The sequence below is a fragment of the Danio rerio genome, chromosome 12 (assembly GCF_052040795.2).
Source record: "Danio rerio strain M-AB ecotype USA chromosome 12, GRCz13ab, whole genome shotgun sequence".
Taxonomy (NCBI): domain Eukaryota; kingdom Metazoa; phylum Chordata; class Actinopteri; order Cypriniformes; family Danionidae; genus Danio; species Danio rerio.
Window position 1 is genome coordinate 47135001 of NC_141032.1, and position 22147 is coordinate 47157147.

At 37.8% G+C, this 22147-nt stretch overlaps 2 protein-coding genes across 7 annotated transcripts in view; one reads left to right on the forward strand and one right to left on the reverse strand.

Moving 5' to 3' along the window:
• The window catches only part of dock1 (dedicator of cytokinesis 1), a 502920-nt gene that overhangs the window by 253783 nt on the left and 226990 nt on the right, over nucleotides 1-22147 (reverse strand).
• The window catches only part of insyn2a (inhibitory synaptic factor 2A), a 72592-nt gene that overhangs the window by 19711 nt on the left and 30734 nt on the right, over nucleotides 1-22147 (forward strand). The window contains exon 2 of the mRNA XM_087276942.1: nucleotides 7845-9045. Within this exon, the coding sequence (XP_087133068.1) occupies nucleotides 7850-9045 (1196 nt within the window). The 5' untranslated portion in view covers nucleotides 7845-7849. The remainder of the gene's footprint in view (nucleotides 1-7844; nucleotides 9046-22147) is intronic.

Consider the following 22147-nt stretch of genomic DNA (forward strand, 5'->3'; position numbering starts at 1 on the left):
GCGGGGCTGCAAACGTTCGCCTATCTGATTGGGGCTTTTCCTCAATATTAAGTAGCCCACACACAGTTCAGTCTCGCATCCTCTTCTTGTAAGTTAAGACTTTGCAAGTTTGATCAAGGCTGCAGTCTCCCCCTTCTCAGTTTGATATGGAAAACATACCGAGGACACGGGTAAATCTTCAAAGGGAACAGTGTACTTTATAACTTCATTCACATTGCCCTGGCTACGTTGTTTCACTTTCTCAACAATAAAATGTAAACATGATTTAAGGAACTGCCTATTTTCATTTTAATATTAGCAACTTAACAGACAGCAGAAATGTTGAGGCGTCGTGCTGCATATATGAGCGTCATCTTCACTGTGTGGATATTTATAACAAAACGGAGCCGATAACAACTGCCTCCTTTCAATTTCAGTGAAAATACGAAACACACCCTCTCTTTTGCTGAATATCAGTTTTAATAATCGATAATTATAAAAGTATAACATACAATAAGTTTATACATTGTAGGAAATAAAGGCAAGCGATCAGTCAATGTACCTGGATTAATCATTAACTTATATTTGCGCTTAACCAAAACATGTTACCCGTGAACAAGTAACTTAATAGATTCCAATGACCAAAGTCAGGGAATTGGCCTATGTCGTTAGATAAAGACAACAACATGAATGAAATATCACGTTTAGCAAATATAGCGAGATTAGATCCAGCGGGAGATGCTTGATGAGCAGTCCGACAAGCAGAGCTCTCATCTGGGTAGAAATGCTGGAGCGCTTGCCCGGGAGTGTGTGTGTGTGGTCACGTGATGTGCGTTTTCAGCGTTTTGGTGTGGACGGAGAGCTGTTCAGAAACGCTGGGTAAAACGCGAGTGTGGACGCGGATCGTTTTCATTCTACAACGCCGTTTTAAAACTAAAACGCACTAGTGTAAACGGGGCCTAGATGTGCTTTATGTGCTTTAGGAAGGCTGAAAAACAGCGTAGATTCGTTCAGCACCGAGTCCACTAGATCCTTTCAGAGGTGCACCCAGCTCTGAGTTCATTAAGTTAGAAACTTAACCTGGATGCTGGAAGCTTTCAGCTGTGCTTTCAGCCCAGCTCGTTTTGATGCTCCAAATTCAACAAAATAAGCCAATTCAGAAATGCACAACATCAATACCCAAAGATACACTGAATAGATTGAGATGAATAACTGACCGTGTAGAAGTACGTTGCAGCATGTAATGATGTACTCACATTAGGTAGATGCCTTGAACCATGCCGAAGTGCGTTTGTGGCCTGCACTCACACTGCATTTGCCTTCCGAGCCCGAGCACGCTTACGTCATTGATTATGCGACTGTGTTTAGTTTAACAGAAGCGCTCTCGCTCAGCACAGTGGACACTGCTTTAGTTATATCATGATGTATTTTTAGTCGTTTGATATGCAATGACACACACACACTCATCGGGGTCTGATAATATGAAGAGATTTAGCCATCCTTACAGTGCACATTAACTGCCCTGAGTGCATAAACAGCACACGTTCATTTTGGGGTGAATCTCTCCATAACACAATTGCAGGTTTATTGATCTACTGAGTGTGTTATACAGTCAGTGTGTGTGTGTGTGTGTTTGGGAGTTGTATTGAAGGCTTTGTAATGATGTCTGCAGCTCATCGATTCTCAACGGGTCTTGGAGATAGTAGCAGGCGAGGGTCTGTCACCACCGCTTTACAGACCCTCAACAAATGATTTGGAGTAATAGACATAATCCAATAGTGCAGAGAGCATTAGAGACGCTCAACATGACACTCCTGCAGAAGTTACTCCAAGCCCGCCGAGAGTCCCACACACTCTATTAGATTAGATATTATTGGATTTCCAGAACATACACTGCGCTCCTGTATGGACTATTACTCCCATGTGCACTAGAAAACAGGTAAGAAAGCCGTTAGTAGTGTGTCTAAATAGGGGTTAGGTCTAAAATAGTGTCAGGATAGGGGTTAAAAACACTTTTAGCACAACTTAGGCATTATAATTATCAAACTTGGGCATTATAAATGTGCATCAATGTTAAGTCATTTCCCCAATACAGAAAATGCGTAGGGAATTGTTGAATTCAGCAATGAAAATAACACCGGTCAATATAGTATTCTCCAAATTTTATATTAATTTTACATGATTATTTACAAATTCCATATAATCAGATAATAATTAACCGTATAAATATGCGCGTATGTGCTCTGAAATAAATAATTCAATGGATTTCCTTAAGTGTACTAAGGTAGTTGTTTGCAAACAATTAATATGGGCTGAATTTAAACAAATTAAGTTGAAGATTACTACATTTATTTCATTAGAAGGACGGTCAGGCTGTTTGTGCAGTGAGTTTATCGGACCAGATCACTTGGCCTCAAGTTCAGTCTATGTGTTCACTCCAAGATGTCAACGAGAATAGTTTCATAATGCGACGTACGCATCGAACTGGCATCGCAACATATACATGAATGACAGCTCCGACCTGAAAAAACACATAGGGGATAAGTGTCAACATTATCCCAATTTTAACCCTATTAATAGTAACTATAGGATAACTCAATAAACTGCTGTTTAATGGAATAACTGATTAGCCCTGCACATATTAGACAATTTAATTGTTTTATGTTCAATCGACTTAAATTTGTAAAACAACTAAGTTAACTAAATTGGTTTTGTGGAACCCTGCATTTTTTTACAGCATGTTTGTAACTTTATTTTGACATTTTTACTAATGAAATAGTCACTTTTTATAGTAATAAGTTATTTTTATAATTATGTAATCACTTATCATCGTGTAAACTATAACTAATTACATACTTAATTTTTTTTGCTGCTTGTTCAAACTACTTACTTAAAATAAGTTGAATTACCAATTACATTTTCTGGGAGACAGCTTAAGTGTTTTATGTTCATTCATTTATTCATTTTCTGTTTCGGCCTTGTCCCTTTATTAATCCGGAGTCACCACAGCGGAATGAACCGCCAACTTATCCAGCAGATTTTTACGCAGCGGATGCCCTTCCAGCCACAACCCATCTCTGGGAAACATCCACACACACTCATACACTACGGACAATACAGCCTACCCAATTCACCTGTATCGCATGTCTTTGGACTGTGGGGGAAACCGAAGCACCCGGAGGAAACCCACTCGAAAGCAGGGAGAACATGCAAACTCCACAAAGAAACGCTGACTGACTCAGCCGAGGCTCGAACCAGCGTGTTTTGTTCAAATACACTTAAATTTGTAAAAGGTTAACTTAATCTGTGTTGGGAAAACATGAATGAAAAGTGGGGAACCCTGCATTTTTTAGTGTACGGTTTTTGTACAAAAATTTATTTGAAGATTATTTAATAAAGTTTAAAAGAACAATTTAAACATAATAAAAACATTTTGTAATTATCTAAAAGGTATTTACCGACACTTTGTTTGAATTAATTGCCCTGTATATATTAAACACCAGCATATAACAGTCACAGAGAAATCCAATGGTAGGAACGCTGATAAATAATTAAGAAGAGAACAAAAAAGCAATAGCTGTTCAAGACAATAGAAAAGACACCTTAGGATAAGATAAAGATTTAAAGCTGCTGCTCCATATCAGTTATTATGAATCTTTCATATGTGAAAGACCAGATTACTGGAGCAGAAATCAGATTTGGTTCAATAGTCGTGGCTTTTTGTGTTCAGAAATAAACCAGCTTGAGTGATGTTAGCCGTCGCCGAAAACTTCACAACAATCAAACTATAACCTTAAAGAAAAAGTCATTTTCCATGTTTGGGGCTCTCGTTATATAACCTTCTGTTTGAGGGGGGAAAAAAATCTATAACAAGAGTCAAACAAAAATAAGGGATGTTTGAAAGTACATCTCGTCTTAATGGACTAGTCAGTGGGTTGTGAAAGGCTAGTTGGTTTCGCAGAAGTCTGCTGTAATTAGGCTGATTCATGTCCACACATTATGACAGATTCTTATGTTCAATAACAGCTCACTGAAGCACAACAAAGATGAAGAGAAGAGGTCTCAAGATGTGTTAAGAATAAGTTTGTGCCAATAGAGCTGTCCGTTATCTGCACAAAACTATAAAAAATTCACACAAAATACCAACACCAACAGATTATACACAACAGATGGCAACTGCAGAAGTTCAGCTGTAATTGTCTTCAAATGCTTTGCTGAAAATGGTGAATCTGTCACACAAGAGGGGTTTGCGGTGACTACAGAATGGATTAAAGAGCTTGAATTTAGGAAGAGAACTTAAGTTCACTAGAAGTCTCAAAATACAAATATAATATGATCATTTTTCTATAATGAAATTAATTAAATCATTAATAAATAGTCCATTTATTTATAGTTACTGTACACACAAAAAACTTATCTAAAAATATAAATATGTAGTTAATATCTGCATATTAATGTTAAAAAACAAATGAAAGAAAAGAAAAACAATAGACAGATTGTTAACAAGATAGACAGATCAGGACAATAGAAGGGAGGAGGGAAGGACGGAAAGACAAAACGTTAGAAGGAAGAACAGACAAAACATTAGAAGGAAGAACAGACAGACAGATGGACAAAACATTTGAAGGACGGACGGATGGATAGATAAAACGTTAAAAGGAAGGACAGACAGACAGATGGACAAAACATTAGAAGGATGGACGGATGGATAAAACGTTAGAAGGAAGGATGGACGGATGGATAAAACATTATAAGGTAGGATGAACGGATGGATAAAACGATAGAAATAAGGATGGACGGATGGATAAAATGTTGGAAGGAAGGATGGACAAACTGATAAAACGTTAGAAAGACTGACGGATGGATAAAACGCTAGCAGGACGGACGGATGGATGAAACTTTAGAAGAAAGAACTGACAGACAGATAAAACTTTAGCAGGAAGGACGGATTGATATAACCTCTAATATATTTATTTATATATTATCTATTTGTTTATAGTTATTACAGTACACAAAAACTTTTAACTAAAAAAATACACATATGCAGTTAATAGTTTATCTGTCCATATTTACTTTAAGAAAAAAAATTCAGAAAAATAACAAAAGACAGATTGTTAGCAAGAATGACAGACAGGACAATAGAAGAAAGAAAGGAAGGACAGACAAAATATAAGGAAGGTCAGACAGATGGATAAAATGATAGAAGAAAAAGATGGATGGAAAGATGGACGGACAGACGAACAAAACGTTCGAAAGAAGGACGGTCGGATAGATAAAACGTTGGAAGGAAGGACGGACAGACGGATAAAACGTTAGAAGGAAGGACGGACATAAAATGCTAGAAGGATGGATGGACAGACAGATAAAATGTTTGAAGGATGGACGGATGGATAAAACATTAGAAGGATGGACGAACAGAGAAAACGTTGGACGGTCGGACGGACGGACGGATAAAACGTTAGAAGGATGGACAAACTGATAAAACGTTAGAAGGACTGACAGACGGATAAAACGGTAGCAGGAAGGACGAATGGAAAAAATGTTGAAAGGAAGGATGGATGAATAAAATGTTAGAAGGACGAACGGATGAATAAAAGGATAGAAGGAAGGATGGATGGATGAATAAAATAATGGATGGATGCACGGACAGACGGATGGACAAAACGATGGATGGACAAAGTAAAACGATGGACGGACGGACGAACCAACAGATAGATAGATAGATAGATAGATAGATAGATAGATAGATAGATAGATAGATAGATAGATAGATAGATAGATAGATAGATAGATAGATAGATAGATAGATAGATAGATAGATAGATACCAATTAGTAAAAGGATGGATGGATGGATGGATGGATGGATGGATGGATGGATGGATGGATGAAAAGACAGTCAGACAAAGACAGAACACAAACAGAATGATGGAAACTGATAATCTGAGAAAGCACACAGTCTCTCACACGCGCACACGCACACGCACACGCACACACACACACACACACTTCACTGCACTAAAAAAAGGCAGTTTGGCACAGCGGCCTCGGAGGGAAGCTGCAAGTGTTTGTCAGGGTGATGATGCTGAATCACAGGCCAGACAGCGTCTCTTTTTCTATTAGTTATCTGAGAGATGCTGAACTCCAGGGAAGCGGACGGATGACGCAGCTTTACTCCCATCATTCTCCCTGTGTGTGCTCGCTCCGAGAACACACCAGATTAAGAGACGCAATTAACCATCAAAGACAAACAAGTCACGGGCTAAGACAACACTCGTGAGATTGCTCCATAAATTTCACCGCAAACAAGCCGAGCAGTTTAGCGAGGGATGCTAATTCGCTATATTCGGCCCGGCAGATGAAGGATGCTGCAGCTGTGCCCTTTTGTGGTTACATGACTGATTATTCTCACATTTATGTCAGATCATTTAAGCGTAGAAATGTAATCTACTAGCACGATTACATACAAGACACAGTTGCTAATGGCACATTTACGTTTAGTAGATGCGTTTGTTCAAATTGACTTAAAAGTAAGGAGGAATTCATTGACACACTCAGATTTAATGGTATATTGGGTTGGAGTGTGATGAGTTGTGGCAGAGAAGAGGGGGTATTGGTTTTATTCACAGGGGTTAAGGTGATCTCAGAAAAGATTGGTTTATAGTTGTCAAAACTTACTTCAGTTAAACAAAGAGAAAACTAAAGTGATTGCATTTGGGAACAAAGATGAGGTTCTCAAGGTGAATGCGTACATTGGCTCTAAAGGTCAAACAATAAAAATTAAGGTCAAGAATCTTGACTGTGATTCTGGAGTCAGATCCGAATTTAAGTAGTCATGTCAAAGCAGTAATGAGCATACTATCATCTTAAAAACATCGCAAGAATTAGATGCTTTGTTTCTGGTGAGGACTTAGGCCCCGATTACACTATTGAGTTTTGGTTTTAAAACGGCGTTTTAGATCAAAAACGATCCGCATCCACACTAGCGTTTCATCTAGCGTCTCTGAACATATCTCCGTCCACACTACGCCACCTAAAAATGTATATCACCTGACCATTCGCGCACTCTGGGCATGCGCATTCTAATATAAACAGAAAGCATGTGTCTCGCTCGGCATTTGGTTATTGTTAGTCAACAAACGTCGGTTGAACATTAAACGCGATGGCAACGCGAGGTATTTTTGTGGACAGACGACGAGGTTGAGTTGTTACTAAACCTAACAAATGAATAACTGCACAATGGCGCCTAAAACAGACAATAGTGCAAACAACGCTCCCATTTCTGTGCCCATGTTGTTGTTTACAGTACTGTCTTCCGGTAGCATTAAAGCCATGTGTTATAGTCATGTGATAGGGACTTGACGAATAAAGGAAGGATACACAATGACACAAATGCCCCAATCAGGTAGCGAATCTCAGCAGCCCCGCCTCCGTTTTCAGATATCTCTGTTTTTCCTCATCCACACTGAGACGGAGCAGCAGCGTTTCAGAATGAAAATGGCCTCTCCAGCGTTTTCAAAACGCTCTGTTTCCGGCGCTTGAGAGCTCCGGCGTAGTGTAAACGGATGGCGTAACCGTAGCAAAACTTATGCGTTTTAAAACTAAAACGCACTAGTGTAAACAGGGCCTTAGAGAAACTTGTTCATGCTTTTATCAGCATTAGAATGGATTACTGTAATGGACTACACAATGGCCTTCCCAAAAAGACAGACAGTTGCGGCTCATCCAGAACGCTGCGGCCCGGATTCCACTTACTAGCATTGTGTATGAAATTTGCTTTATAAATAAACTTGCCTTGTCTTGTCATTTGAATAATACCATGCGCCATTTCATCACAAAATAACATCCTAATTGTTTGTGTTTGCAGGAACCATGGTGAGCAAGGACGCTGGAAAATGCATGCTCACCAACTCTGAGTCAGACTCGGAGGCGACGGCGGTCTCTATGGCCCTGGAGGTCAAAGGCTCATCGGATGAAAACCGGCATGTTAGAAAGCGGAACAAAGCCCTTCAGGTGCGTTTCAAGGACATCTGTGAGGCACAGAATGAACAGGCAGCTGCTGCCCGGGGAGGAAAGCCGGTCTACAAAGTGGCGTACCGCAAGTACATGACTGTCCCGGCTCGCAGATCAATCCCCAATGTCACCAAAAGCACTGGAGTGCAAACTTCACCAGATCTGAGGAAGCGCTACCAGACTTTTCCATTTGAGCGTAAGAAAGGACACACGGTCAAGCATGCTGCTGCCGTGGAGAGCTGCAAGGACCAGGATGACGGTTTTGTTATTGATGTCAAGAGGGCAAAGGCAACCGAAGCAGGTAGAGAATGTGTGCCCTCTCATAATGTGAGAAAAACTAGGGCATTAATGCACACTAACCAATGTGTTGCAACTATTGAACAGCATCCGCAACGCAGAGACTGTCCGGAAAGAGCGGACGGATGCTCAGACGCTTTGGTTCTTCCCTGCTCCACAGAAAGAACCACAGCGGACAATTCGGACTATCAGATCTGTAGCGTGAGAAGTAAACACAGTAAGGGCTTCCAGAGAAACTCTGAATCTCTTGATCGCTCAGGCAAGCTGCACTTGCTCAATTCTGAGGAGAGCACTGGGAATATTCTCCAGGATTCATCCTCGAAAGTGACAGGACCCATCGCATGGAACTCCCTCACGCAGGTGGAGTGTTTGGAGAGTCCGTCCGAGCGCAGCAAACGCAAGGCGTTGCAGCTCAACGGCCTCCAGTCACAGACTTTGCCGCGGGCCAGTTGCACAACGCAGGTCCAGTGCCACACGGGAACGCTGTCAGCTCGCCCGCTGCGGGGCATGGACGAGGCACCGACAGTGACTTCCAAAGCCGTTCCAATGCCCGCACCTCCATGTAGGGGTGGCACGGGAACAGGAACCGTACAAACGGATAATGAGGCGTGCAAGCAGATAGTTCCTGTCAATCAGGATGGGGATGTTAAGGCACAGCTGCAGGCCATGGAAAATATGATCAGCTCCAGCCAGGAAACCATCAAAGTGCTGCTGGGTGTCATTCAGGAGCTGGAAAAGGGAGAAGCTCATAGAGAAGGGTAAGATGGTGGAAATTAACCAGCGTGCAAATGAGACCCTGGAAGACAAAACCAGTGATAAGCATCCACTTTTGGAAATTGAGATTTATGCAGTATCTGATAGAGGAATAATATGCTTTCTATTGGTGTATACATTGTTAGGACAAGACAATATTTGGCTCAAATACAACTATTTGAAAATCCAGAATCTAAGGTTTCAAAGAAAATCAAGCTTAAACTTCTCAGCAATGTGCAATACTAATCACAAACTGAGTTTTGACATATTTACAAAATTCCTCCATGGAACATGATCTCCAGTTAATACTCTAATGATTTTTAACTGAACCTCAAAATTGATAATTGTGAGCCATTCAATGTACTCAAGGCTGATTTTGCATTCCAAGGTCACAATTGGTAAAAATGCTAATCGGTGCCTACAAAACACACATCTGACTTGAAGTGTGCTGAAGATGTCTACAAGCCACAATGCAGATTGTTCTAAACATTGAACTAAAGCAGTGGTTCTCAAAGTGGGGGTCGGGACGCCTTGAGGGGTCGCGGAACAATAAGGGGGGGGGGGGTCGCCTGGTGATTTCCAAATATCTACTTATTATTATTAGGCCATAAGAATTACCATATTTTATCCATAACCAACTGAAGATAAAAAAAACAGTCGTTTATAGTAGCATATTTACTAGTTCTATTGGATTGCGACCCCTGAGGTAAATACATTATATTAAAGTGAGCAATAGCGTCAGATGCAGAAGATTGATTTTCTGGCCCATTTACAGCAATGACATACATTAAAAAAATTTAAACAAAGAATAGACTTGAGTCTATTGATGTGTGTGTGCCATTGCATGCAAGGTTTCTGTATTTATAACCACCTCAGAGGATATTGAGGGTCGCGAGTCACTGGCATTGTTATTTTGGGGGTTGCGGGCTGAAAAGTTTGGGAACCCCTGAACTAAAGAATAATCTTTGGATCTGTATGCATGTAGGGTAACAAGAAACTATTTCAGCACAGAATACATTTCTTAACCTATTAATTCTACGGTTCTCAAACTGACTGCTTTAACAGGCCTATTTAGGATGAATGAGTGCATCTTTGGTTGACTAACAAGACTTTAACAGCAGCACTCTTCTTCATATAAATAATAATGTTGCCAAGCAGAATAGCATTTTACATTTTCCCAGACATCTACAACTCTTGAGAACTGCAGAGTGTTGAAAGCAACAACAAACCAGACTGCATAATTTTTTGTGGGGGAAATTGAGGTAAAGATGGATTGCTTTGGTTTTAGATATGCATTTATTCATGGAATACAAGAAACTGTTGCAAAATTGCTTCCACAATGTTTAGGAGTCAGTACGACTAGTGTTTCTACTCAGGATGACTAAGTTGGTTGATCTTTGGATCTTTTGTGTTGTTTAGAGCTAAACTACACCAACCACACAATCTTCAGAATGTTGATCTAAAGATGCATTTATCTAAACTATTCGACACAGAAACATTTTATTAGCCACACAATAAGCTTAACCATCAGGCAGCCGGCTACAGGAAGGCCCAATAGGATATATGCCGAAGCATGCTAATAAGACTTTTAATCTGCCAGTAACCTGGATTAAGCGCTTCTGGAGAACTGCATGCCAATGCAAAAACCGGCGCGTTTAAGGTCCGTTTTCTTTAAAAATCAGCGATCTCCACTAGCTGAGTGATATCCGATATAAAGTGGGTGTCAGACTGTACAAGAAAAACTGCATTAAATTGCATTTTTCCCTGCCATGTCTTAATAATTTGAGAATTTATTTTACCCCAGTATATTCAATGGAGCTTCTGCGCTATCCTGCCGATCCTGGCGGGTGTGTGCAAGTAAACATCTTCTTGTCTCGTTTTATGCTTGAACAACTAAATGAAAGCCAACAATTATTTAACTGAGTGTATTTTAAGTACCTTACAACATCGATACTGTAAAACAAACCGTATGAAGTGGGAAAATTTTCAAAATAACAGGTCACCGGAAGTTTATCAGTATGGGAACAACACTAGCTCAGCATATACCCTATTCTAATTCTACTTTTTTACCCTTAGCCCTTCCCTTTGGCCCTTGAAACAGAGTGTGTAGAGGAAGGGCTTCAAATCTTACCTCTAAGAAATGGGACAGCACTACAGCACCTGCAAGAGCTATTATTATGGATTATAGATAGCAAAATTTAGCATTTTTTAAATCTTTTTTTTTTTTTAAAGCACAATGTTAAAACATGAACACCGTTATGATTGTATTAAAACATATGCTTGTTTGTTGTATAATGACAAAATACTAATTTGTGCATTTGCTGACTTCCGTGTGCTGCCATGCTGCCGTTGTAGATGGTGTTTTCTGGGAAATATTCTTACCCGTTGGTTTTGAGTGCGGTCCTGAAAAATCTCTGTTTTAAGGGGTAGCCCTAGACCTTCAAGCTAAACAGAATTAGGACATCCCTAACCCTTGACCTGAGGGGATGGGTTAAGGAGTAGAATAGGGATTGGGCCTAAGTCTAATTGGGAAGGATTGGTGCATATTTGCTTGGTTAGTAAGACTTTCAGAACAGCACGGCTTCATAAAAAATGAATTTGTGCCAACAGAACTGCACCAAGCAGAATTGCATTTTCACACAGGTCTCCTCAATCATTCATAGCTCATACCAGCTGTGATGTGTTGAAAGTGCAAACAAGCCATAATGTACATTCTTCAGAAAGCAGAAGTAGGGATGGATTACTTTGGCTCTCAGAAGTAGAAGAGAGAAATCACAGATTCTTTCCTATGCATGTTTCTCAAAATAAATTCTGTTTAATGTGAACAAGTGTATCTTTACTTTGTGTGCTAGTTTTTGAGGACAGTTAAAGAAGTTTTCCCAAACACCCGATAAGTCATGCAAACAATGTTAAAAAAATAGTTTTGTCCTATTGAGCGATGAAAAATGAGGGATTATTTTGGCTGCTGCATTGGAAGAAAAATTCATTCAAAACAGAAAGCTTTGCTGTATTGTTTATCTCTCAGTCAGACTTCTAAAGAAGGTCTAATTAAGACAAATAAGTATTTTTCTTGTTTGTTAGCAAGTCTTTAAGGGCAGCCCTCTTGTATAAATGGAACGTTCCAAGCATAGACGGGGGACTCGAGTCTCATGACTTGACTCGAGTCAGACTTAAGTCACAAAATTTAAGACTTGAGACTTGCTTGACAAATATCCAAAAAAGATTCAACTTGACTTGGACTTGACTGTCATGACTTGAGACTTGAGTTAAATGACTTGAAAAAAACTTGTTTTTGTTAAATACACAATCGTTTGTTATGTATTAAGCGGTTAAAAACAAAACAAAACTGAAAGTTGCGCATGCGCAGTATTAACGGCTCATCGGTTCTCAGATCGGTCCAAAAGAATCAGTTTTGCTGGACTGAATCATTCAGTTCATTAAGAAGAACCGCTTTAAATGATTTATTAGATTCAGAAGAAAGCCTATTTTACGGGTTTAAAGATTACAAACAAGATATTTGTATGTACGTTGAAGTGTTAGGGGTTAAGTTTAATTTTTAAAATACAGATCGATTTAAAACAATCTGTTAAATGCTATGTTCCAGTTTTTTTACTCGCATGCATCTTTTTAAAAACAATTTATCAGAGGAAAAAAATTAAGAATTAAGTTAGGCAAAGCAAGAAACCATTTCAGACCATGGATCTCAAAACCTGTCTGTAAGGTATGTGTGAAATGGGCTTTATATATTATCTGGAATCTAAAGGTTCAAAATTGCCTTTAGAGTTCACTCTTAGCAATTCATATTACTAATCAAAACATTTTTATTGGAGTTATTGAAATTTACGAAATGTCTTAATTTAATAATGTTTTTTGTAATCAAAGAAAAATGATGATTTTGATTTAATATTTTATTCCCCCAAAAAATGTACCTGTGCACTTTAAGATTGGTTTTGTCATTTAGGGTCTCATTTATTAATAGTATAATATTTTAATGGCTTTGAAGTAACCACATCCATTCTCCTGAGCAAAAAGCCATCTGTATAGTAATTAGTAATTAGATTGACCAAGATAGACCAAGCTATGACTTGACGTAACTTGAAATAAGCAGTGACATGACTTGAGTCGAACAAAATATGACTTGACTTGGTTGAGACTTGAAAGTTATGACTTGAGACTTGCTTGTGACTTGCACATGTGTGACTTACATCCACCTCCGGTTCCAAGAGAACTGCATTTCCACACAGTTCACCTAGATATTAACAATGTGCTCAAAACCCCAACGGACCACAATGCATATTTTTCAGGAAGCTGACCTGAAGATGGATTGCTTCTGAGTTTTCTATGCATTTATGAATGTGAAGAAACTATTTGAAAATGGCTTCAGTCCCAAGCATTGTTTGGGTGTCAGTCGCCTGATATAGTTGGACTTCTTTGGATGGAGATGTTAGTTAATTGGGCGACGCAGTTTCGCAGTAGGTAGTGCTGTCACCTCACAGCAAGAAGGTCGCTGGTTCGAGCATCGGCTGGGTCAGTTGGCGTTTCTGTGTGGGGTTTGCATGGTCTCCCTGCGTTCGCGTGGGTTTCCTCAGAGTGCTCCCCACAGTCCAAAGACATGTGGTACAGGTGAATTGGATAGGCTAAATTGTTCGTAGTGTATGAGTGTGAATGAGTGTGTATGAATAGGTTTTGGAAGGGCATCTGCTGCGTAAAACATGTGCTGGATAAGTTGGCGGTTCATTCCGCTGTGGTGACCCCAGATTAATAAAGGGATTAAGCCGAAAAGAAGTTAGTTCCTCTTAGAAAATATTACATCAGCAGCCTGTACTTATTGGCTCTCAAACAGACTGCAACAGTAGGCCTAAAGAGGATGGATAGGTGCATTTTGGTTGGTTAGCAAGAAAGCACTGTTTCCTAAAAAGCAAATGGTGCCAAAAGAACTGCACCAAGCAGAATTGTATTTCCACACAGGTTTCCTCAAGCACTCATAACTCATGCCAGCTGCAATGTGTTGAAAGCGCCAACAAGCCATAATGTAGATTGTTCAGAAAGCTGACCTAAAGATGGATTACTTTGCTTTGCTATGCATTTATGCATTGGATTCAGGAAACTATTTGAACACAGAAAACACTGATTCAGTCCCACATACTCTAGTTCTGAAATGTCCTTGTACGTCCAATTATGATGAACAAATGCATTTTTTTTTGTTAGTTAGAAATGCATTCCCACACAAGATTTACAGAAGATCCACAACTCATGCCAACTACAGAATATGACAAGAAACAATCCATACTGTAGTTCACATTTATCACACAGTTGAACTAATGAGACATTACTTTGGCTGTTAAGATTTATAAATAATATAAAATGAACTGTTTCAACAACTATACTTGTATAAAAGTTTCATTAAGATGATTAAGTGTGTGTATAATTGATAAGCAAGTCTTTAAGGGCAGTACTGTTTTCATTAGAACTGAACATTGCCTGCAGAATTGCATTTTCCCACAGGTTCTCCCAAATATCTGCAACTCATTGCATTTATATTCTTTTTTGAAGTTGGCCTAAATATGTATATATTGTATGTATATAAAAGATGCAAGAAAGTATTTCAGCATTGCTTCAGTCCCATGCAATGTTATAAAAGTGTGGGATTTTTTCAATAATTTTAGTTTTTATTTCATTTTGGCTTTTTGTTTTCAAATTCAGTTAGTTTTAATCAGTTTTTAGAGGCAGATGTACTAGTTTTTATTAGTTTCTATATTTTGAAATTGTTTTAGTTTAGTTTAGCATTTACAGGAACAATACCATGGAGCATTCTCCATTGAATATCTCCAACCCGTTTTGTCAATGGTGTGTTTATACAGACAGCTTCTTATAGGCTGTCTGGACTCTGTATAGCTGGTTGGTTTTCGGTTTTGTTCTCCCCCCTGCTCTTTAGCGGGATCGGGTGCGGCGGGTAGAAAACAGGGCATCTCGGGCAGCGGGACAACAATTGCTGAATGTAAGCGGGAGCGGTCGGGTTCGGCCTAAAACCTGGCAGATGCGCAGATCTCTAGTACAGACCCCTGATCAGATAAAGATGTCTACACAAGTTGATCTTTGAGAACATGATTGCACCAAGCAGAAGCACCAACACACCATAATGTACATAGTTCAGAAAGTTACCCAAAAGGTGGAACACCTTGCTTCTCTGTTGCATTCGTGCACGAGACAAAAACACCTATTTAAACCAAGAATACATTCAGTCCCACATACTGCTTGGCTCTCAATCAGACTGCAATCGTAGGTCTAATTAGGATTGATAAGTGCTTCTTTGGTTGGTTAGCAAGACTTTAAGACCGGTGCTCTTTTTTTTATATTGACTTTTATCACCTTGGACTCAACATAAGAAATTTGCTAGAGGCCCTCTAAATACCGCTCGTTTAGTGATGCCAAAAGCCTTCTACTTTCAAGAGCACCTCTTTAATCTAACAATTGAATCGGCTCCAAATCGGGGCAGGAACATTAAGCAATGACGAACCCTTTTTAAAGAGAAGAAAAAGATCAAACGTAGAATACGAAGCAAGTCTGGAAGCAGAAAGAAAAAGGCTGAAGAGATGATATTAAATCATTGTTTGCACGCGTAACTGTGGAGTATTTACAGTCAGAGTCAATCAATGACAAAGCAGCTCGTTCCCACAGCAGGACATCATGCAAATCAGCCTGAAGTCTCACTTTAGGATATTCAGCACATTTAGCTTTCTCCCACCCAGCTAAGCGTAACGCACTGATTATTTCAGCATTTACATGCAAAACTATACAACATTAAGTGAGCCCCTTGTGAGGTCTGCAGTTTGGAGAAACGCTGGAATATTACGAGACTCAATCTAATGTTTGAGACTATCGTAAGGTTAAATTCTGCTCAATCCCTTGCATATTCATCCACATATTTCCCTGGAGATGCAAACAGTGGAACCCTGCCAGTATAGTGATTAAAAACAGCATTAATTACCTGCACGTCTACTGTATATATTTGAAGCACAATTAAGGTCACACAGCAAGAGAGTTTGATAAACAACTGATCCAGAGGATGATCAGAAGACTTGACAACATCATCATCATCATCATCGTGAGGATGATTAGAGATCCGCTCAACCACAAACTCAGAGAATCCTGGGACAATACACCACAGGCTGAGCAAAACAACATAGTTTGCATAAGGTAAACGCATTCGCTGATGCATCAATAATTAAATTGAGAATTGGTCAAGTCTCAGCCCTTATTTAAGTGTCTAACGGCTCACAAAATATGAGGAATCGTGTAACATTACTTCCGCAAACACCTTAGAGGCGCTTTTTTTTAGATATAAAGTAATATTTTAATGTATTCTCGAAGTAGTGCGAGGAGTTTTCAATTCCCCAGCTCCCCCTAAAAAAAGCATTGAGTGCAGAAACGGTTAACGTCTGTGTGGATACGCAACATTAGTCTCATTCCACACACTCAGAAGTGTCATTCCTGTGACAAAAGACTGTGTGACTGGAGGACGCAGGTGAATGTATTCATAATTACATCTGTTACATTACCGCTGGCATGATGTAGTAGTCTCTTCCAACACATTCAAAAATGCACAGAGGCGTCTGACTAAAAATATGCTACAGAATCAAAAGGAATGCTAGCAGTTGTGTATCTAAACTGCATGAATCACAGGCAAATGTGTGCCATGAATAAGTGAATGATCAAAAACAAAAAGACTTGCTTTAAAACATGATAAATTAGGCAGTATAAGACATAAAATAAACAGGAATTGTTTGTACATAATAAATACTAAATTAGATGATTCTAAACTGACTCTTTGGAATTTATTCTGATTCTGTATGCTGATTCATTCTTTGATTTATTTACCCTTTTCGTCTGATTCTTTTGAATCCTTTGTAATGTTGTATTCTAATTCATTTTTTAATTCGTTTACTATTTTTCTTTATGATTCTTTTGAAATATTTGTGACTCTGTATTGTGATTCATTATTTGATTCCTTTACTATTGTTCTTTCTGATTCTGTTTTGTGATTCGTTCTTTCATTAATTTACTATTTTTATCACTTTCTGATTCTTTTGAATTCTTTCTGATTCTGTATTTCGATTTGTTCGTTGATTCATTTACCATTTTTCATTCTTTCTGATACTGTATTCTGAATTATTCTTTGATTTATTATTTTTCTTTCTGATTCTTTTGAATTCTTTCTGATTCTGTATTCTGATTTTGTTTTTCATTAATTTACTATTTTTCTTTCTGATTCTTGTAAACTCTTTCTGATTTTGTATTCCGATTCATTCTTTGATTCATTTCCTATTTTTCTTTCTTTCTGATTCTTTTAAACTACTTATCATTCTGTTTTCCGATTCCTTCTTTGATTCATTTACTATTTTTTTCTGATTTTTTTAAATTCTTTCTGACTCTGTTTGTGATTCATTCTTTGATTCATTTACTATTTTTCTTTCTGATTCTTTTAGATTATTTCTGATTCTGTACTCATATTCTGTATTTCCTTAATTTACTATTTCAATTTCTTTCTGATTCTTTTAAATTCTTTCTGATTCTGTTTTCTAAATCATTTTTTGATTCGCTTAATATTTTTTCTTTACTATTTCTGATTCTTTTAGATTATTTATTTATGTTTTTCTGACTTTTTTTTATTCATTGTTTTTTATTCATTTTTATAATACATTTATAGAATTTTTTCTGATTCATTCTTTGATTTATGCATTCATAATTTTCCTTTATTTATTTTCTTTCTTTTGATTAATTCTTTCTGATTCTTTTTTGATTCATGCATTCATGTAGAATTTACATGAATATACAATTTACAATACATGTAGTAAATATACACATTAAAAAGTCTTGTCGCCTATCCAAGTTTTAGGAACAAAAATAATAACTTTTAGTTAATCATTTGGTATCAGAAGTGGCTTATATGAAAGGCAAAGGCCTCTAGATTACGCTGATTTTACCACAATAAAATATGATCATGCCTTGATTTTCAATTATTTCATTAGGACAGTAAGGTCTGACTTTGCTTAATAATAATTAATCAATAATTTTGATTAATAAAGTCATCTGGAATGGCAAAGAAAGAGTTCCCGCAGGACTCCCAGAGTTCATCAAGACTCTTTGGATTCATCTTCAATGCCTCCTCCTCCATCTTACCCCAGACATGCTCAATAACATTCATTTCTGGTGACTGGGCTGGCCAATCCTGGAGCACCTTGACCTTCTTTGCTTTCAGGAACTTTGATGTGAAGGCTGAAGTATGAGAAGGAGCGCTATCCTGCTGGAGAATTGTCCCTCTCCTCTGGTTTGTAATGTACTGTAATGGCAGCACAAATGTCTTGATACCTCAGGCTGTTGATGTTCATCCACTCTGCAGATCTCTCGCATGCCCCCATACTGAATGTAAACCTAAACCATATTTTTTCCTTCGCCAAAATTGACTGATTTCTGTGAGAATCTTGGGTCCATGCAGGTTCCAATAGGTCGTCAGCAGTATGTGTGATGATTGGGATGCAGTTCATAAGATGATTCATCAGAAATATCGACCTACTACTACTTTTTCAAATTATCAACTAGAAGTCAAGTTATTATTTGCTGCTCTTGCAACTGGGATCGACGACAAGACTTTTGCCACGTAGTGTACATAACAACGCAACATCACATAACATAATGCAAAGTAACACAACACATCTACAACGTTGCAACATCTACATATAATCATAAGCAGGCCTTCCAGAAATATGAGCTGCCTAGAACAAATGATCATTTTCTGAGCTAAATAATGGTTGGAACGCAGAAGCCGTCACCCCACACTAAAAACGAGTGGCCACATATTTGTCACCTGAAGCTTTGAAAATAATTACTTCTGACAGTGAGTGTTTCTCCGTGCATCTCTTTAAATGCTAATCACTGCAATCTGCACAAATATGCCGCACAATAACTCCGGCTTGCCTTTGTAGGAGAATTCAACTCATGTCCCCAAACGTCTCCGCTCTCTTTCGGGATCCGACATAATTGAGTTCCTCCCCACATTCCAGCACATTAAATCCTGCAGTGTGCCAGCTGCTCCACAGGGCTCAGTACAGCAGAGTCCACATATTCAGTCAGTCATATTCACTGAAACTGATGATCAATTGATTGATTGATTATTGTTCATAATGCGGTGTGCAATGGCTTTAGTGGCTCATTGTCAGACACATAGGCTAGTAAAAAAGCTAGCGGGATTGTGTTCAAATATAATAGAACCATTTCAGGATTAAAAGTAATGACTAGTATCAAAGTTCAATTGGGAAAACGTTTGTTCATGAGAGCAGATCACTTTCTTTACTGTAAGAGTGGGATACAAATGCAAAGGTTTTTTCTTTAATAATCATTTATTTATTTATTTTTTTTTTGCATTTCTATGCGTGTTCTTGAGAGTAGATTGTTTTTGTTAGTGTGTTATTAGTGGTATACTTAAATGCGCATAAAGAAATGAACCACGTGAGTTATTTTCTTTCTGATTCTTGCTTCTGAATCTTTCTGATTATGTCATTCTTTCTTATTCTTTCAGATGATCTTGCATTATTTCTAGTTGTTTTACTTTTATTTGTTCTCTCTTTCTATTTTTCCTATCACTGCTGATTTGTTATGCCATTCTTATTCTTTCTTTCTCTTTTTTCTGTCTTTCTTTTTCTGTCTTACACCCGATTCACTCAGGGCTTCAGCGTCAACGCTTGACAGAGGGCGTTTCTGAAGTTGGGGCAATCGCTATTGTCATAGCAGTGTCAGCCAATGAAATTAGTCCGCAATTGATGGGGCATGAAGGCTTTTGATTGGCTGACCCGTCCATTGGTGCTTCAAAAGTTGAGAAACTCCCAACTTCTGCAGTGTTCAGCAATGCCTGACAACACCAATTAAAAGTGAATTAAAGCGTTGATGCTGACGCCCTGTGTGAATCATTACAGCTGATTCGTTATGTCATTATTTCTGATTCTTTCAGATCCTCTTGCATTCTTTCTGATTCTTCATTCTTTTTTCTTTGTTTTTTCCGTTTACTTTCTTTCTAATACTTTCTCTTTCTTTCCGGTTCATTATTTCTGTAATTTTTTTACTTTCTTTTTCTTTTTGGTTTATTCTTTGATTCATTCTTTTTTTTTTCAAGTTTTTTTTTTCCAAGGTTTTTTTTTTCGCATTTATTCTTCAATTCTTTCATTCACTTTTTCTTTTTTCTCATCCTTATTTCTTTAAGTCTTCTTTTTTCCTAATGTATATATTTCTTTATGATTTATTCCACCTGATTCCATTTTCTGATTCATTATTTTTCTTTCTTTCTTTCTTTTGCACTTATACATCCTTTCACTTTGATTCATTCTTTGATCATTTTTGATTATTTTTCTACAAACTTGTTTAACAATTTTTTCCTTTCAGGTTTTTTTTTTAATTATTTCTGTTTTCATCCTTTGATTTTTACTTCCTTTTTTCCACAAGCATTTTCATATAATTATCTGAAAAAGTTATCCAGCATATATATATATATATATATATATATATATATATATATATATATATATATATATATATATATATATATATATATATATATATATATATAATTATTATTATTATTACTATTAAACTCAAGCATGTTCAATTCATTTTGTAATCATTTAATCATTTTCTTTTTATATTCAGCTCTGAAATTAATAATAATCTTTTATTTTATTATTATTATTATTATTATTATTATTAATATTATTATTATTATTATTATATTCATGCATTATTAACTAATGCATGTTTAAAATAACTCAATCATCAGCATGTCTACAGTACTTCACTTTTACTTACATTTTCCTTTATTTCTTTTTTCTCATTTTCTTTTTTATTTGGTTTTCTTTCGTTTTCTCTTTATATTTTTCTCTTTTTCTTTCTTTTTTACTTTCATTGACATTTTTCTTTTCAATTTCAATTTCATTTTCATCTTTCATTCGCTTTTTCCTTTTTACTTCAATTTAAATTTTCTTTTCTTGTTTCTTTTTCATTTTTACTTTAAATGTCATTTTCTCTTTATATCTTTCATTTTCTCGATTTCTTTTTTCTTTCACTTTCTTTTTACTTCCATTTACATTTTCTTTTCTTTTTTTCACTCTTGTTCTTATTTTCCTTTTTAATTTCTATTTTTTTACTTTTCTTGTTATATCTGTTTTTCTCTCTTGTCGCTTGATGCTTCAGTTGAGATGATAAAAAAAAACTTCACGGGTCCGTTAATCGCTCATCAATAAGATGAAAAGATCATCAAAATAACTCGATCATCAATGAATCATCTGTGTCTCTACATTAGTTCACTTTCATTTCTTTTTCTTTCATTCTATATCTAATTTTTTCTTTACAATTTTTTTCTTTTTCTCGCTTTTAGTTTCAGTCGAGATTACGTCAAACATCAAGCAAAAACAAAGCACTTTTCAGAGCACTTCACAAGATCTTTAATCAGTCATCAATAAGATGAATCTAACCAATCATCAAGGAATCATTGGCATCTCTACAGCAGTTAGTTCTGATCACTGGAGTCTTGTTTCTCCAGTCCGGGCCCGGAAAGCTCCAGAAACAGCACTATAAATCACTGTCCCCATTAGTCCTGAGATAAACCCCACGCATCAGCAAACAGCTCTTCACATGCTCTCATTAGGGGAACCGTTGGTCGGTGGGCCGCTGTTTCTCCAGCAGTTTGACCTTTTGAGCAGGCAGTAATGGGCGAGTGGGCCGATCTCTGACAGCGGGACATTAGAGGAGCTGCTCTGAGTCACTGAGAGTCGGGACAGTTCACACGAAACATCCATCTGAACACTCACTTTAAACACACATGCACGCGCGCACACGCACGCACACACGCACGCACGCACGCACGCACGCACGCACGCACGCACGCACGCACGCACGCACGCACGCACGCACGCACGCACGCACGCACGCACGCACGCACGCACGCACGCACGCACGCACGCACGCACGCACGCACGCACGCACGCACGCACGCACGCACGCACACACACACACACACACACACACACACACACACACACACACACACACACACACACACAC